We start from the raw sequence: 18,884 nt of genomic DNA on the forward strand, positions 1-18,884 counted from the left end.
ATCACAGTAACAAGTTTTATTTCCTTGTGTATCATTTCAAAACCAGCTGCTATTCCCAGTATTTAGGAAGCTACAAGTTTCCTCCCTTGTTTATAGTTTGTGGCTCAGTAAATAATCCTGAAACATTTATCCCTACGGCTGTACATGGAGGAGCAATTTTAACTGTGAAGAAGAATATACCATCAATATAAGCCCTTAAACTAAATATACTGTGCCTGCTAGACAAAGGAAAATAAAAATCTATAGTCTCTAGGGAGCACTTTTTGTTGAATAAATGAAATGCATTAATTTTGTTGAATAAATGAGTACATATAGTTTAACTTGTTTAGATTGATAGTGTCATCTCCAAAGAAAGTAAGCAGTGTATAAACTAGCAAAATATAACCATATATCAAAAAGTAGCAGAAAGAGAAAAATGCAGGCAGTTACCAGTTTTTGTCATGATTAACAGTTGGAGTGCCTCAAGGTTCAACAGAATGCTCTTAGTCTCTTCTGGGGAAATGGGCCATGATATTTGAAATGCAGGCATTTAGGTTAGGCAAAAAGAGATAGAAGTTTTTCCAGTTGACTAAAATAGCCTAAATAGTAGGGCAGTGAGACAATAAATGAATCAGTGTGCTCTGAAGTACTGAAAACTGCCAGAAAGGTCAGAAGGGTCTTATTTCCCTGGGCTTTTGATTTCATTATTTCATTTGTCTGGCTAATTCTTGTTTTATTTTTGTCCTGTTAGTTCTTTGTGGAGGGGACGTTGTGTTGGGTTTTTTAGTGCTTCTGTACTGCACAGTGGCATCCTAGTCTAAGCCTTGTAAAGGAGCACAGGGCACTTGGAGAAGAGGTTGTTGAAGCTGTGGAGAGGACAAATGAGCACTCTTATTAAAGAGAGATAAACTACTGATGTGACAAATGACAGATTATGTGGAAAACATTTATCAGAACAAGTGTTGTGGAGAAAGTCCTCTGGGTATTCCTGTTTTCTCTCTGCCCCTTAAGCAGAAAGAACCATTTGTAAAACAGTAAAGTGGAAAATTCAGTGTCAACACAATAAAGGTTTTTAGCTTGTGAGTTAGCATTGGAATTTGTTGTTAGCAGAGCTTGTGAAAATAAAAGAACTTCAGAGCTAGCTACAATTTCTCCTGGTTAGGTCACTGTCTTAAGCTGGAGACCTACCATGGGGGTACAATATCCTCTTCATGGTGATGAGCTGCAGGGGGAGTGCATAGCATGCCTCTCTCATAGATATTGAGCAAGTGAGAAGGTGATTGTGTCATATTTTTATATGCTTTCCATCCTTCTTCCTTTTTTCAGACAACTTCTTGACTATGAAAGACAGTTAGTTTAATAAAAAACTCTCAAACCTGACAGGTTGAGATCCAAAGCTCTTGGCCTTTGAAGAGACCCAAATTTGTGTTGACATTAGGTGTTGGTTGGCCAAGTATGCCTTATGGATTCAGAATTTTTAAGATATGTGCCTTATGGAAATTGTAAATGGAATTTTTAATAAATTGACCTTTAATATCTTTATTTTGTAACACTGGGTACTGCAGAACGTTGTCACTAAGCTTTTTTTGCTCTGTTAAATGCTGGCAGCTACTGTGTAAGTTGTCAAATGTATCTCAGCTTTTGTCTGTGCAAAGAGTTCAACTACTGCTCCCAATCAAAAGAAAATACATACTGTTCACAAGCAGGGTCTGAAGTGGAACATATGCATGGCATTTCAAGCTGAGTTATATTCAGAGCTTATGAAGCATGAATGGGAAATAATAAAATAGTCCCTTTTCCAGCAGCATTGATGAAATGATGCATTTATGATTGCTTCAAATAAAACAACATTTAATGTTTACAGTGGATTAAATTAATATTCACAGTGGATTGAACTACAGTTTTCCAGTTCCCCTGCTTCATTTAGAGTTTCTGTTTTGTTTTATTCCCTTAGCTGAAATGTGATTCAGTAGTGAGTGGGATCAGTGCTGGTCCAGGAACAGTGAATTTTACAATAAACAGGGAATTATTAGCAAAGGTGAGTAGTGTCTTTCAAGTGCTTTAAGATAAAAATAAATTTTCTCAGTATAAAACTACAGAATACCTACTATTGTCTTAGGATGGTATTTTCTATGCAAAACTGTCTTTTTGCAAGTTTTCCCTGAGGATCCCTGTTGCTAATTTGTTATGTAGGCCTAGAATTTGAAATGAGGCTCAAGAAAGTTTCCTCTTGTGAGAAAACAATGCATCTAATAATAATAATAATCACTAATAATCATAATTCTTCTTTTTTCCTCTCTCTACTTTAAAATGCAGACTTGTTTACATCTACTTTGAGTTTTTACAGTGTACAACTCAAAAGTTTTGATCTTGTAAATACTCTTGGTTTTACCTGACATAGAAATATTTGGTAGCAAATCTTTCATTACACACTTTGCTGAAAAAACAATCAAGGGGGAAAAAAATCACAAAGGGAAGATGTATTCCTCAATATCCTGACTGAAGTATACATATACCTTGTAAAGAAGCCAGCAGCTACTAGGGAATAGGTCTGTAAGTGAATTATGTGTATATGTCTAGCTTGACTTCTTAGGTGTCATAATAAGAACAGATTTAAAGGCTTTTTTACAGATGCTATTCCTTTAAAAACAAAAACAAAACAATAGCTGTTGCAGAAAAAATTCAAAGTGATTTTTTGGGTGGGGAAAAAAAAATGAGAAAAATTTCCACTGAATGAAGTGAGATTTCCACTTTATTTCCCTTCGTTAAAGGCTTCTGTTCTCTTCAGGAAGGTTGTCCAGTTCATGCAGCTTTATAGATGAGGTCTGTAGTGCACTGGCCTGTGCAACCTTACACATTTCAGTTTTTCTAGGGACTGGCTTGGTGCTATGAGCACATCACTGATAAAACTCACACAAACTGTCTTGAGGGATATTTTAAGGCATTTTAAGCAGTCTCCAGGCTTTCAAAGCAGACATATTTTTGTAAAGATCATTCATACTGGCCTTAAAGACTTGCACATAGGAGAGAGAAAGAAGAGTTGTTTGGACACACTAGGATTGAAGAGTTGGCTTTCTTTGGACTAAAAGAGTAGAAGGTTTTCATAAAATTCAGCCCTAATTTTCACCAAAACTCTGCTTACAATTTCTCTTAAATGTTTTATTTGGTCCAATACAACTTTCAAAATTTAGTGGCATTTTTATCTGAATATGACATTGTTTGCTTGTCAAAGCAGCCATCTGATTACTAATGTGAAGAAAGGATGTGGGATCAGTCTCCTTTGTGGCTGGTAAACAGTTTTCCTGGCAATGCTTTCTGTCAATTAAACTTTTTTGTGTGTGTGTTTTTGTGGGGTTTTTTTTAATTGTGCTTTAGACTGTGCTGCAGCAGGTGTGGAAAGACGGCTCAGAGTATGGAGTAAAAAGTGAACTTTTCTCCACAGTTCCCAGACAAAAGGCAGTGATTGAGTTCAGGTAAGCACACCTGAGGGGTCCTTTGAGACAGTTGCCTTGTCTGCTCATTGATATTTTCTGGTTGTTATTCATTGCTGTGAAGTGTGATACCTGTGATGTTAAACCATATTAACTGGTGTTGTATTTAGCTGTATTTCACTCTGATATATTCACCAAGTAGAATATAAATTATATTCAGGGATTTGAGGCTTTAAGGAGGCTTTTAAATTTGGTATTTGATGAGTTCATGCCTTACACAGCCCTCCATTAAGAATATTCTCATTTAAGACATAATAGCATTCAATTTTTAAGAAAGCTTATTTTTATTTTGTTATGAAGAAACAAAATCTGAATTTCCAGGCACTAATCCATTTATTTTTGCACCTTAATACTTTCTTCCCTGACTTGTTAAAGCAGGCAGGCATTTGTCTGGCTAAATGTTATTAATTGCTGCCCCCAAATTTTTTTTCCACTGCAATTTTGTTGACTGTCACCTACTCATGGAATGAAAAGTGGCTGACTCAGATTTTTTATGTATAAGTATTTTTGTTGAGTAATATTTCCTCTGCAGGCTTCTGTAGTCATGGAAGGTAAGAACTTGGCGTTAGTTTGGAAGTTGAATTTTCCCAGCTGAACTTTTTTTTTAATCAGAGCAAGCAATTGTGTAGAGAGTTGGGTTTTTTTGTTGTTTTTCTTTGTGGATTTTGGCATTGCTGGAAAGATGTAATTTTGGTTACTGATCCTTGTACACAAGATGTCTCGTGCTGGTCTGTCTCTGAAAAAGACATGAGGAGAATGATCCCTATGTCCAAAATGTGTAAAAAGTGAGAAGATACAGTAATTTCACGACCATAAGGTGCACTGGACTATAAGGGGCACCCCCCGGGAGTTGGCAAATTTCACAACTTTGTAGATCATATAAGGCGCACTTTTTTTTTGCAGTGAAGAGCCGCGCGGCGTGCAACAAAGTAACGAATTACTGGCAGGTGCTCAACTTGCAAACATTTTTCAATGATCGGTGTAGCCTTTAAACGCAGCCCCAGGCGCCCTCCCTGTGCAGCGGGCCCCAGCACTCCCACCCGCTCCCGGAGCCGGCTGGCACAGCTCACAGCTCCCACTGCGCGGCCGCTCTGCGTCCTGGTTTCCCCACGGCCGGCAGCGGCGCCACTTCTCACCGCTTTCCTGTGGCCACCTGGGCCACGCCGCTGCTGCTCTGATGCCGCCGCCGGGCGGGCTCTGCTCAGGGCTGTTGTGGGCTCTCACTTCTCGTTCCCCCCGGGCCAGGGCCGCCCAGGTACTCGTTTCCCCTGGGCCGGGGCTGGCACCGCCCGGCTTCTCATTCCTCCCATCCCCGCACCCGGGGTGGCGCTGCCCAGCTTCTTGTTCCGCACGCGCCCGGGCCGGGGCCGGCGGCAGCTCCCTCCCTCCCCTCGCAACTCGGCGCTCCCGCGACACCGCCCCCGCATTGCGGCTCACACTTCCGGTTTGGCAAATTTCGCAACTTTGTCCATTACATAAGGCGCACTGGACTATAAGATGCACTTCCAGGTTCAGGGGAAAAATTTAGTCAAAAGGGTGCGCCTTATAGTCGTGAAATTACTGTACTTTTGATTCTTTGTCACTAGTACAACTGGGCTTTGCTTAGATCATTTTGTTGTTGTTGGTTAGTTTGTGGGGTGGTTTAACCACAACACTCTCTGTTGTTAAGTGATGCTGGAGGGAAGGCTGGTTGGATAGAAAAACTTGCTGTCTAGGGCAGAAGCTAATCAGGGAATCTCATGGGAAAATTGAAAATGGAGCTTTTATTTCAGCTCTTCTAGATGCATGAGTTGCATTCTTTTAACTTGGTGATCTGGCAGTTTTGCCCACTGAACAAACTTCATTTGTAAAAATCTGTTGCAGCTCCCCTAATATTGCCAAAAAGTTTCACATAGGACACCTGCGTTCCACCATAGTAGGTGAGTGTGATTTCCCTGCTCCTGGGAGGGCTGCTTTGTCTTTGCTTCACTTGACGGGGGGCTCTGCTAACATTCACTCCTCGGGTGTGAGTGGCCATGTCAGGCTCAGCTTGCTAATTAAAACCTTTCTGCTCATTATGCAGCGAAGAAAAGAACGTGGTGTGTTGCTGGCAGATTTATTAAGTCACACGTAATATAGTTTTACAACTGTGAATGTTAAATGAAGTAGCTTAAAATTGGTCTTCAAAGACACCCAAGGCAGCTTTCAATGAGGTGTTTTGAGAGTGCTTTGAATTTTAAATTCTCAATTTGCACTGGGCTGCGGAGCAGTTCGGATCATTATGTCTTGGTGGCTGTCCTGCAAAAAGCTTGCTTTTATATGCAAATTACTTTATACCAGTATTACTGAGACAGTTGCTGTAATTTCTCATAGAATAATTAATAAATTTATTGTGCAGTGCTCCAGTGGTATATGGAAAACTGTATTTGTCCCTCATTTCCTGATCTCACAATAAAAACTCGTAGGTTGTAGCAGAAGATCTTACAAAATCTGTGCATCTAATAACATATTAGTTTTTAATTATGCTTAATTCATCATGTATAGTTATTAATTATGTAAAGTAATTGCCTCTTCCATGGACTGATAGTTGAGTGGAATTATGTATTTTGGGTTTTTTATGTGCCATTTCTGGATCCTTTGTTACAGGAAAAAAACACTTTTAGAAATAGTTCTGTAGATCAATGTTTGTCTCAGAGTAAGACAATTAACTACAGGGAATTGAATTGAAAGTAATTGCAAGCTATAATGTGGAGTTATAACAATACAAGAAGAAAGAGCTTTCTGCATCTTGTACAACAGTATTGTAATTAAAAGGTACCCTTGAAACACAGGAGGAGAGAGGAAGGGATGTGGATATTTCCTTGTAATTCTAAGGTTATAACAGCTCAGGAGAGAGATGGAGGGTTTTTGTTTTAAGAGCAGCTGGAACTTACATATGTCCTTATATGAGAGGTTTGGAGCATGGTCTGTTAAGTGCAAAGCTCAGAACTGCTCCAACAGTCTATAGAGGTTCAGGACTTGATGTTCTCTTTTTAGCATCACAGTTAACAACAGTTTGTGGATTTTGAGTGCTTGCATAACCTGTTATGAGGTTGCCTGGCTGTGATGGAATTATGTATAGTGCCACGTATTTGTGAGAATACAAGATGACTTTAAAAGGTTTCTCATCATCTTATACTTTGCAATATGTGCACGTACATCCACCTGTGTATGTTTTTATCCCTGTTGTATGAGACACTTTGTGACACTGTTCAGATGCACAGCCTTTTTTTTCCTGCTCAGAAAGGAACTTGCTTTTTATTATTGCTGCTACTGCTGCTTTCAGGTATTTTAACAAATCCTGTGGAGCATTCCATCTGATTGCTTTTCCTCTTCAATTTGAACACAGATGATACAAAACCAGAAAACAGTTCCATAGGGATGAGAGACTAGCTACGACTGAATAATAATATCATTTTTGTTTCATTACCAGGGAATTTTATAGCAAATCTCAAAGTTGCGCTGGGACATGAAGTAGTAAGAATAAATTACCTTGGTGACTGGGGCATGCAGTTTGGTATGTTTCAATATTTTTTTTTATGCTGTGTCTTTCCTACTGTATAGTGTAGTCTAGGTTTCCAGCTTCAGTTTTTGTAGGCCCATTGGATTCACTCTGTGCTCATAAAGAATGTTATCTTATTTCCATGCAGGTGATGTATAGCTCATTTCCTTAAAAAAAATCTGAGCAAAACAATCCAGACTGATCCATCAGCAGTATGACCTGGAAATAACAGGGCCAAATTTATGCCACTGTCCCCTCTCTTCCTCAGTAGCTCCTCTCTGACTAAATGTGTAGTTTGGGGGTTATATGTTTTGGTTTGAGATTTGGATTTTGTTTCTTTGCTTGGTTTTGGGGTTTTTTGGTTGTTCCTTTTCTCATTATTGATAGACTATAATTGATTTCCACAGCAACCACATTTTGGCACATTGGGGCCCAGAGAGTTTGTCTTTCAAAACATTCTGTTTCCCCTTAAAATGTGGCAGAAGAGAGGTGTGTAGATGGAGAATGTGAGGACTATCAGTCCAGTATGCACCACACAGGCACCCCTATCTCTTCTAAAATCATCAGATAGTGGGGACTGTAAAGTCCTCTCAAGTGCAGCCTGAGCATGCATGGCTTGATGTTTATTCCCACACCAGAGATCATTTGTGTCCCATTGCTGGATCTATAGCTATCCCTCAGTTATGGCAGCTGACCCACCCATAGCATTCACAACTTTGTTGACTTCTGCTGTTAATCTTTAATTTTAAGTTGATCTATATTCGCCTCTCCTTTTCTAATTTCCAAAAAAAAGCTGGTTCTGGCATATTTTTAGGCATTTAACAAAAGGCAATCATGCCCACTTCCTCATTCTTGAAAGCTGGTCCGCCTCTGAAAACCATAAAAATCCCCACTTCTTTTGCAGTAGGCTCTAGAAACTGTCCACTTATTGATATTTAAATGGCAAACACAAAGTGTAGTGTCTGTTATGTGGTCACTTTGGGTTATTCCAGCCCTTATGCTGCCCCCTCCAGTTTCAGTGGTACTGCTGTTTTTGAGGACATCAAGGAATCAATTTTATGAACAGAATTGGATTAAAAATTTAAAGTCAGTACCTTAATTTCACTCCATTTTTATGTTCAGATTTGTAAGTGTAGATAACTAAAATACGTTCAGTTCTACCTGTTGTCCTTCTAGACTAAATTCTTGGATTTTAGACAGTGCAGTATAACATTCTCAGGACTGTGAGAGTGGTAATAAAACATCCTTTCCTTTATTAAATTATTTCCCCTGCAGCTTGTCTTTTCTGATCAAACAGTAGCTTATAGCAGAACTTTGCTTTGCTTATGATTTGTTTCATAGGAATTGAATGCAGAATGAGTTCACCAAAAATTGAGTAAATTTCATCCTTGCATATTTCATTCATGTTTGCCCCTAGACATAATTTTTATCACTATGCTGTTGTATAATGAATGTGGCAATGGCAGTTAAGCAGTGACATGCTATGTGGATAAAAGGCTTCTTCGCTGACCTCATTCAGTCTGCCTTTGAAGATACTAAATAGCACTCAGAAGTCTGAGTATCAGGAATTTTTATGTATTTTAATATAAAGGTTCCTGAAGGTATAAAGATCACAGTACCTGTTATTAACATGTGTGCCATTTGTGCAGCACACAACTCTTAGAATCATGCTTTTGACCTAGTAGTTCCAACTGTTTCTTTCCAATGAGATACTCCCCTCTTTGTTTGGACTGGCTCAGCTCAAATATATGGCAGGTATTATAACAAATAATAGTCATGCTTCACAGAGTTATAGCATAGCAATATTTATGTAATGGTCCTTTCTCAGAAGCAGTGCTGTAATTAATGATCTGTCACCTGGTTTTACAACTGCTATTGTCAGAGGCTTTAAAATGTAAGAATTGAAAACATTCTTTCCTGAAACATAGCAGAGAGACCCTCAGCCTTTAGGCAGTTTGGGGCAGGTTTCTTAAGGTGTCAAAGCGTGTGCAGTCACACTATCTGTCCATCTGTCTTCCTGTCACTCTGCTTCTAATAAATTTTGAACCCATTGGGCAACTTCAGCCAGATTTGACAAAGAAAAATATTTCCATGAGAATGGATTTCTTTTGGAATTACGACAGTTGGCAGCTGAGTAGGGGTAGAAATAGTGTATTGACCTCTTGGAGAGAAAGTTAACTTCTGTGTTTAGCCTCCTGGCTAACCAGTCAGCATCTCTAAGTCAGAATCAGTTCCACAGTGTGCTGCATGTTGCCATTTTCTGGTGAGTGTAACAAGGTCTGGGGGTAGTGTGGGAAAGACAGAAAATGTGTGGAAGCCTATGTTTGGGTTGAATAAGAACTGACAGTTGTGCTGGAGATTGGAGTGTGAAGTCATCATTGAATAGTGGAATGTTTAGGTACACTAATATCTGAGAGATTTCATTAGGAAATCCAGCTCTGATTGCTCATAGAACAAGCTGTTGTTAACTAAACTCCCTTAAAATAGGATTAGACTAACTTTATTTCCTAAAACCTAAACTGTTTTTTAAAGTCTGCCATGCCTTCTTCTGTACTTCTGCACTCAATGTTTCTAAGAGGGAAGTTCTTGAGACAGTGCTAGTTGTTTAGCTGCAGAGAGTTTTCCAAGGGGATGCCAGCATACCTATTCCTACAATAGTCCTGATCCTTGTCAGCTCAGAGGGATAAGCTGGCCTTCAAGTCAGCCTCAGATAATCTTAGAGACTGATGGGTTAATATTGCTGCATTGCTGAAGTAGTTAATGGAGTCTTTTCATTTAGACAAAGAGATTGGGATTAGGATTTCTTTCCCTTTTAGATGGCTTTTGGAAAGTCCTGAGGCCAAATTGGATGCTCAAATAAAAAAAAAAAAAAAAGCTGTTGCTCTAAGCAGGCAGCAAAGATTTCCCTTAAAAGCATTGCATGAGTGGTATGAGGAATTGTGTTCCATCCCAGTTCTTATTGTCCTTAAAATGATAATACTGATAAGGGAGGAAGCAAAACAAGGACTTTTGAGCATGTTCTGTTGCTGGATAGTTTCCACTGTGTGGCTTCTCATTTACATGTTTTTGCTGTGTAAAAGAATTTTCAGTACACATCTAGAAATACAAATTCCTTCCATGAGGAATTGAAAAATCAACATAGTAATTCTTACAGTTTTCTAGGTATTAAATTTCTGGAGGAGGAGTGGTGTTTATGCAGTGGAATAATAGGTTATGCTTTTGATTTTCTTTTTGTAGCCTACAGTTATATTGTTTTAAAAAGTTAGTGTTAAGTGTTAGTGTTAAGACTAGGCTTGCAAAAATAACCTATCAATATGCTCTGGTCTGTTGTCTAACTCTATATATAACTGTTTTTCAAGGCTTATTGGGTGTTGGTTTCCAATCCTTTGGCAACAAAGAGAAACTAAAATCCAGTCCTTTGCAACACCTTTTTGAGGTAAGTTCAGAGAAGACCAGCTAGATTTCTTTCCAGGATTAAAAAGGTTATGGTTTGTTGGTTTGCTTAGTTCAAATATGCCTGATACCACCTGAGTTAGTATTTACTTTCTGTTGATCTTTTGGTGCTTGTAAGTGATCTTTGTGTGAGAGCTGTGCTGGGTGTGATATAGATACAGTACACATAAGGGATTTATGTTCTTACCTGCACAGACCCAGTAACCATGGGGAGAGGTGGGCAGTATTCCTGGATGGTGAATGTTCAAGCTCTCATCCTCTAAAAGAAAGATCTTGCATGTTAATGGGACTTTGTCAGTCAGGGTTCTTGTGTGGCACTCTCAGGTGTTTGCTTATTGTGAGGCACCCTTGGAGCTGGAAATGGGAACTGTGGCTAATGCTGGTGTTGAGGCACTGTGCCACAGGATAACTGCTCTGTACAAATCTGTCTCCTGGCAAAGGAACAAACTGTGTTTGAATACTTGGGTACTCAGCAGCTGAATGCACATTAGTCAGATTGTTTATATGGCAGGGTAGCTTCTGAGCTGGCCAGCCTCTTTAGCACAGGTGAACTTCATTCACTTGTTCCTTCATCTCCAAGTCCTGCAAATGTAATTTGGTGGATTCTCAACACTGAGGTGTTTTAGAGCTGTAGGACTGATTTAAACAGAAAACAAGAAGCAATCGTATTTTGAGGGTTGTGCACCACTGTGTATTACTTCATTTTTATTTATAATTTAAGTCCACTCTTAGAATTTAAATTTTTATACTTGAATTTTGCACTAAAGCTTCAAAATACCAGCTATTGCAGTAGCATGTAGTCTTTATGACCTCAAAAAATTGTCTTTAGATGTAGAGAACAGCATTCAGTCAAGATGCAAAAAATTCTGAAACAATAGTTGTTTGAGACCAAATTAGTTTCTCTCAGTTTTTAAATGTTTGTTCAGCTGTATGTCTGGCTATATCAAAAACTGGGACGTGTTTCAGAGTGGTGCTTTTTCTCCTGCTTTCCTATGAATATAAGCTTGTAAAATACTGAGTCTGTCAAGGATTTTGCTGCTTCAACTGCTGTCTCAATTTTGGGCAGTGCAGTTGCCATAAATGTCAATTTTGTGGTCCTCTGAAGACATGTTTGTAGTTTAAAAGTCCATGATAGGTTCCCTTTCACGCATGAATTAGTTCTTCCATATTTTGCTGCTGCAGTGGTTTCAAGGTTATGAAGAGGATGATAATGACAGCAGTAAGGAATTAGGACATTAGTCTTCTTTCAAGATAAGCTTCACATTTTCCTGTTGGGCTTTGGGCTATTCATTCTTTAAATGGGGAATGTGTTCCTTTAACAAGTCTTTTAAAATTTTGATGTTAAAAATGTAATCTTTAAATGTATTTGTATTATTCTCGTAGAACTGTTTTTATTGGAGGAAACGATTATACTACTTCAGCATTTTCAGTGTCATATTTTAGGTGTATGTGCAGATTAACAAAGCAGCAGAAGATGAAAACACAAAACAGCTGGCTAAGGATTTCTTTAGAAAACTGGAGGAACATGATGAGCAGACATTGTCAATTTGGAAGCAATTTAGAGACCTCAGTATTGAGGAATACATCCGGATTTATGAGGTACAAATCATCCTAATGTTTTCTCCGAGTTGTTGGTAAAATGGTCTGTCTCTGTTGCTTCATCAACATAATTGACAGTGCACAGGACCTTTCCATCTAGGAGGCTGCCAAGCGGTGGACTCACTTGAGATCAGAGATTGCTCTAATGTTATCAATTCATTGCCTTTCCCATAAAGTTTAGAATGTTGCAGGGAAACTCTTTCTCAGTATGCCAGGTTAAGCCTCACTCTACTTGGAAAAAGCACAGTAGTTGATTTCTCATCCAAGCAGGCTGTCACTTCAGTTTCTGACATATTAGATACATCTTATTTACTGGTGTCCAGGTAACAGGCCTTTAGACTAATTCTACTTTCTCAGAAGTCCTGATGCTCAAAGTGTGGTGCTAAGCAGCCAGGCAAATCAGTGTTGGATAAATATTGCTCAGTTTTGCTTTATCTTTGAAGTCAGCAACAACCCACCAAATTTAACGGTTTCCATGTAATAAATTTTATTAAAAGATAACTCTGTTTTCACATTTCTGATCTAATGTTATAATGTTGCATATTAAATTGGGTGTAAGAAATTATAGCAGCAGGAGTTCCCTGCAGGGGGAGTTGAGCTAATACACAGCCATCTGTTGCACACTGTGATCTCATGAGTGGAGCCAGTATCCACTGTTCTGTGGGACATGTTTGTGCCTATGACCAAAAAATAAATCTTTAAAAATTGGGGAACAGTTTATAACCCAGATAACCTGTCTGTGCTTTAACTTCTTCCCTGAAACATATCACTGGAGCCAAAAAAGTACCCTTAAATTAAGAACTCCTAAGTGAGACACTTGATAATTCTTGTGGAAAGCTGACCTCTGAAGGTAATTAGGTACTGGCCTGTGCAGCTGCATCTTGAAGGTCACCTGTCATTGATCACATGATGACTGGTACAGCTAGATCTTTCTCTCCCAATTTCATTTAAACTAAGAAGTATTGAACTGACGAACTGACCAGGTTTGACAGTTAAGGTCATCTTATCTCTTCTGAATGTGCCCTCAGCCTTCGTGGCAATGACTTCGGTATGCTCAGCAATGTTTGTGAGCAGCTTTTATTTTTAAAAATTCCTTTTAGTCTCCTTTTAAAGTAGGGTTGGTTTCATGTCCAGGTAGCTCCTCTGCAGCCTGGTCCCACTGGTCTCACCTCCAGCACAGCAAGTAAGAGACTTGCATCAGAATTCATGTATGAATTGCTCTAACCAGTTTATGCCCGATTTCTCATGAATGTTACATCCAATCTCTCCTCAGGGAGAGATTCATTCTAATGCAGAAATTGATTAAATCAAAATCCAAGCATCCTTTCCTTTTAACAATGAAGTGACATTTCCTGGAATAACATTAATCTTTGCACTGTGTCTGATCTGTGACCTAGCATCTGACTTAATTTGAAGAAAAATGGTTGGCCTTGATCTTAATGATATTACCCTTCTTTGATATTCTTGTAACTTTTCAGCGTCTAGGAGTGCACTTTGATGAATATTCTGGAGAATCTTTTTACCAAGAGAGGGCCCAGGAAGTTCTGAAGATGTTGGAAGATAAAGGACTCCTTCAGAAAACAATGTATGAACTCATTCAGTCTATTGGTGTAGTTTATTTCATATCTCAGTTGCACTTCAAACAAGATCAGATGAGTGAGATTGGTACATAATCTAGGGGAAGAGTTTTCTTTACATGGTTTTGGTAGTTGTTCTAGTAGAAGACCATCAGGATTTGTGCAGTCACGGCTAAAATTTAAATTTTCATTTTCTGTGACTAGCACAGAAGCCCGGCCTTGACAAATCGAGTACAATGACAGTGTTTAACTCCTAATGATGTTTCAGGCTGTTGATTAGTTTGGTAGCTGTGTGTGCCATTTAATGAGCAGAATTAGATTAGATCCTTGCCTTGATTAAAGAGGTGCCTGGCTGAACTGGGATGAAAGCTGTAATCATGGAATGCATCAGAATGTGGACAGGCTGCGACCTGGCATCAGGGTGACGGCAAACTTACAGGAACAGTTTTCAAAAAGACGTAAAGGAGATGGTCATTCAAAGAGAAAGAATGACACTGTCTGGAGGGAGGGGGGTTTGTGGCAAGAGGCTTTGGGTTTGGCCCTGACCTCAGCCTTACCTGAACTTACCTGTGTAATAGCTTGCAGTGACATCAGTATTTTCCCTCAACTTACAGAAAAGGGACAGGAGTTGTGGATCTCTCTGAGCAGAAAGATCTCTCAACAGTTTCCACAGTCATGCGCAGTGATGGGACATCTCTTTACATAACGAGGCAAGTAAGCCCATCTGTGTTCATTGCCAGGGAGCTTTTGAACATGAGCACATTGATAACTGATGGCACAGGTTTTGAAGCCTTTTATTTCTAGGATAGTTGTAAGTAAAACTAGCAATGTAACTATGATGGGATGAAAGTGGCTTTTCAATACTTTTCCTCCCCCTACCCAAGTAATGTTGATAAATCTCCTCTTTGCTTAAATCATAAGACTTTCTCCAGCTACTGACTTTGAAAACAAAGCTGGGATCTCTGGATGTAATAAATAATTGCCAAATAAAGGTTTTAGAAAGGCCTTTGCTTAAAATGTTTATTGATGGTGTGATACAGGAGAAATTGCTTGTTCAGCCATGCCTTCATTGACTCAGTGGACCACCAGTGCTGTAACATCAATTTTATTGCTGTTTTCTAGCCATCTCATCAGCATCCAAAAATTCCTCTTGGGTATTTTAATATGGAAGCCTTAACAGTTTCTTTGTGCCAGGAATGTAAATAAATCTAGTGTCTAGCCCTCAGGGTAAACTCTGTACAGCTTTTCAGGGCAAGGGTATTAGAGATGCTACAGTCAATCGTGCACATTAGGGAGCTGCTGAATCCTGCAGCCAAAAAGAGACAAAGATGCCACAGCTCCATGCCCACAGGTCAGCCAGGAGTAAGCATGAGCACCTGATCTCAATAGGCTCACACACAGGGCAAAAACCACTCAGCACAGTTGGCATTTTGCTCCCCTCTGGGTGATTAGGATGAGTATCTATTCCTGTGAAGAAACAAACATATGTGTATGTATGTGTATAGATACATACATGTATGTGATAGATATTGTGACATAGATACTTGTATTATGTAATAATTTAATTAATATACAGATGTATTGTATGTGTACTGTGTATCCCTCCAGTAGCCAGAGGTCCCTGTGGTCACTCCAGCTGTTGGCCTGGACCCTCTGATGCCAGCAGTACAGATTCTTGTGGGTGCCTCATCTCTGCAGGCACATCTGGAGACTTCCTGGGATACTTTGCCTACTTGCTTGGCTATTCAGCTTGATGTTTGCTGTCAGTCATACAAGGATGTGTGTGCTCCCACTTCACTGTTGGCTGAGACACCTTGTGACCTGTGGTCAGGCCCCAGCTCTTATCCCTTCATTTTACTTATGCCCAGTCCCCTCAGTCTCTGACACCACAGATGCATGGCCTACATGAGCTGTAGTCCCCAGCTACTGACACACCAAATACCTGTGCACACAGAGGAGAGAGCCTCTTCACCCTGGGAGAGTTTGAAATGGAGCTTCATGGGAAGACAGGACAGACTGTGCTGAGGTGCAGGACAGAACTAGGCAAACATATAACCAGCAATTGACTTGCAAGCCACCCATCCCTGTTGTCATCTTCTCTTTTCTTATCTTTGGTTCCTCCCTTAAGCATCCCATAACAAGTCTTGTGCAATTGCAAATGCATTTTTCAGATGGGAATACAAGGCTGATGGTTCTCCTGTGACAGTCCTCTGTGTGTATAGATGAGCTTTGTACCATTTAAGCTAAGACTGAACCCAAGGTTAGTTTTCCAGGAAAGGGTTGTTTCTCTCAGGTCCCAGCAGGCAGACAGGCACTGGACTTACTCTGCACCAAAAAACTGTTTCCTCAGTAATTTTCTTAGGTAATGGTTTAAAAAAACGTTTCAGACATGTCATCAGCAAAGTATACACATCCTTTTTTATGTGTAAGGCATACATGGATCCTTCTATTCAGGAAGTCCTCTCCCCTCTGTAAAAAGCAGGTTATTTTTCTAAGAGGCAAGTAGCGAGGTATGTCTGAGTGAAAGTCCAAATAGTTTCTCATTATCTCTTTCAGAGATCTTGCAGCTGCTATAGACAGAATGAATAAGCACAGCTGGGATACCATGATTTATGTGGTAAGTAATTCTAGATTCAGCACACACTTTTTGTGCTGACTCTCCAGTAACCCAGAGGCCCCTGGCTTGCCATATGACTTTGACACACAGTACTTTTGGCAGTAAAATGGATGCCCTTACTGCCCAGCAGCTGTGCCTCTGTGTGGCAGTATTTCCTGGTTCTCTTTCAGTCCATGACTCCCAGAATGGTTGAAAAATACCTTTAAACTGAAAGAGAGTAGGTTTAGAAAAATCAAGAAAAAGTTCTCACTGTAATGGTGCTGAGGCCAGGAACAGGTTGCCCAGAGAAGCTGTGGATGCCTCACCCCTGGAAGTGTTCAAGGCCAGGTTGGATGGTGCTCTGAGCAATGTGGTATAGTGTCCTTTCCCACAGCTGGGGGGTTGGAATAAGATGATCTAAGGTCCCTTCCAACCCAAGCCTTTCTATGATTTTATGAAAATTAGTTCTGGAGTTATTTTCTACTATAAAAATTAATTACAATTAATTTGAAAAGAACTCTTACTTGATTTGACATTTTATTTTCTGTATAAATGTTGTAGTTAATAATTAAACCAGAAAAAGCTGTTAGTATTATAAAGGGTTTTAAAATGTTAATTTAGAAATTAATGGTCTAAAATGAATCTAAGTCTGCTCTGAAGTCCTGATATCTTATCTGAAATGTACACTTTTACGGCTTTGAAATACTTTAGTTTCATTATGTAGAAATTGCTCAGAAAGTACTATTTGATCAATCTGAATGAAACAGTTGTAGGCAGGGAACGTTTTTATATTTATTGGTTTCATTATTTTGTTTTTTCACAATTCTAGCAGTATCAGTAATGGATATGAATAGCAGGACTGTCTCCTTACTTGTCTGAAACTGTTTTTCGATCTCATATTAGTAAGATTTCATGTGATGCTTTTAAATCTTTTTCTCAGATTTAGGAGAAAAAAGTTATGAAAGCCATTTTCTTTTATATGAAATCCAGAATTAGTAACGTGTGGAAAAAATCTGTATGTAGTCATGTTTGGTAATGTCCTTGTACCTGCTCTGTACAGCCTTTTCAAAAGTCAGTATAGTGTGACACATAACAAGATGCAGGAAGAGAGCTCAGTAAGCAAAACATTAAATACACAGTTTAAAGTGTAACCTCTAGTTGAACCACATTCCTCCTTTTAGCTTCAGTCTTCAGGAAGCTTCCTATAGCTTGCCATTGTCATGTTGTCCTAGAACAGGGACTTTTTGGTTATTCTGGGGTAAATTGTTTGGTTTTGGTGGGAGCTTTTCTGCCCTTGCTGACTGGAACAGTGAGTTCATTGGCATCAAAGGGCACTGTGGCTGTGAAAGTGCAATGCATTAGATGTTGAGGATGTTTCCTGTCATGTGGGTGGGCAGTTATTTGTGTCTCATACACCAGGAGGTAGCAGGGACAAAGGGAGAAGGAACAATTAGGGAAAACAAATAGTTGGGTCTACTTTGCCCAAACTGGGATACCAGCTGAACTTTCAGCTAATTGAGTGAGCAAGCATAGGAGCAAGAGTCTTGAGTAGACTGCTGCTGTAGCTGAACTCAGTGTTTAATTCTTTGCCTGGGCATCCCTGGTCTCCTTCAAGTCCAAAGAGATACAGAGCACAGCCAGATTGTGATGTGATTGATGTGTCCATCATAGCCAATGTCCCATTCAAGTGGGAAATGATAGATTAGCCTGTCCTGTCCTCTCAACCTTGCTTAGGTTGTTTGGTTTCCAGAGGACATGGTTAGTATTTTATAATTTCTGACTTTCTGAAGGCTGAGAAAGTGGGTCATAAAATAAAAGAGTGAGACAAACTCTTTAGGAGACTCTTGTGGGACACAGCCTGGTGAGGGAACTGCCAGCCTTGCTGAGCTTTTTTTCCTGTTTTGTGGCACTGCTTTGTAGTGAGTTAGGACTTCACTCAGAGGCAGGAGGACTTCATGGGATTAAATTAGAATACTAATGATTTTAGTCTTTAATAATTAAATACAAATATATTTCAGAATCCTAATCTTGTTACAAGAAAATTATTTAGAGGCTCAAGAGTCTTACTTCATAAGATCGTCTTATTTTCATCAGATCAACTTCTTTAAAAGAACATTAAATTGGTTTACCACTTGTAATGCTGTAAATTAGTGCATTCACCAAATTAGGTTTTAAAAAGTCCTACTTTTTTCATAAAAAGGCAGTGGTATGAGCAAAATATTCAAAACATTTAAAATGTGTGGCACGTTATTAAAGAGGTACTAAGATTCCATTGAATGTTGCACTCAAGAAGGAGATGAAAATGCTTTTCTATATGCAGAATTAAATACAATCCATGCTGTCAGACTGCAGATTTCTACAGTAAAACCAGCCACTTAATGAGAGAGGTCTGGCTTTGTGCAGAGATGCACCTCATCTGTAAGGCGCATGAAAAAGGACTTGGGAGGCCTTGTTTGAAGCACCAGCCACTGCTGTCCCTTTATCAGCTGTCCTTTTATCAGCCTTGCTTGTGAGTCAGCGCAGAGAGGTGATTGCCTGGAGCAGAGCCAGTTCTGAGGAGCTAGGAGAGAGGAGGCAGGTGCTTGATACAGTGGTAGAGTCGAGAAGGAGCTCAAGATAAGCATTTCACTCCTGTTCCAGAACACCAAACATATGAGCAAACAGTGATT

At 39.5% G+C, this 18,884-nt stretch overlaps 1 protein-coding gene across 3 annotated transcripts in view; it reads left to right on the forward strand.

The window, feature by feature from the left end:
* The window catches only part of RARS2 (arginyl-tRNA synthetase 2, mitochondrial), a 29,961-nt gene that overhangs the window by 1,939 nt on the left and 9,138 nt on the right, over positions 1–18,884 (forward strand). For 2 of the 3 annotated variants that reach the window (XM_033055318.2, XM_033055319.1), the window contains 9 exons: positions 1,934–2,017; positions 3,355–3,452; positions 5,334–5,389; positions 6,922–7,005; positions 10,350–10,426; positions 11,887–12,042; positions 13,521–13,627; positions 14,234–14,329; positions 16,176–16,236. In XM_033055318.2, the coding sequence (XP_032911209.1) occupies positions 1,934–2,017; positions 3,355–3,452; positions 5,334–5,389; positions 6,922–7,005; positions 10,350–10,426; positions 11,887–12,042; positions 13,521–13,627; positions 14,234–14,329; positions 16,176–16,236 (819 nt within the window). Of the gene's footprint in view, positions 1–1,933; positions 2,018–3,354; positions 3,453–5,333; positions 5,390–6,921; positions 7,006–10,349; positions 10,427–11,886; positions 12,043–13,520; positions 13,628–14,233; positions 14,330–16,175; positions 16,237–18,884 lie in introns of those variants that run through there. The other variant, XM_033055320.1, reaches the window with a different exon arrangement.

The sequence above is a fragment of the Catharus ustulatus genome, chromosome 3 (assembly GCF_009819885.2).
Source record: "Catharus ustulatus isolate bCatUst1 chromosome 3, bCatUst1.pri.v2, whole genome shotgun sequence".
Taxonomy (NCBI): Eukaryota; Metazoa; Chordata; class Aves; order Passeriformes; family Turdidae; genus Catharus; species Catharus ustulatus.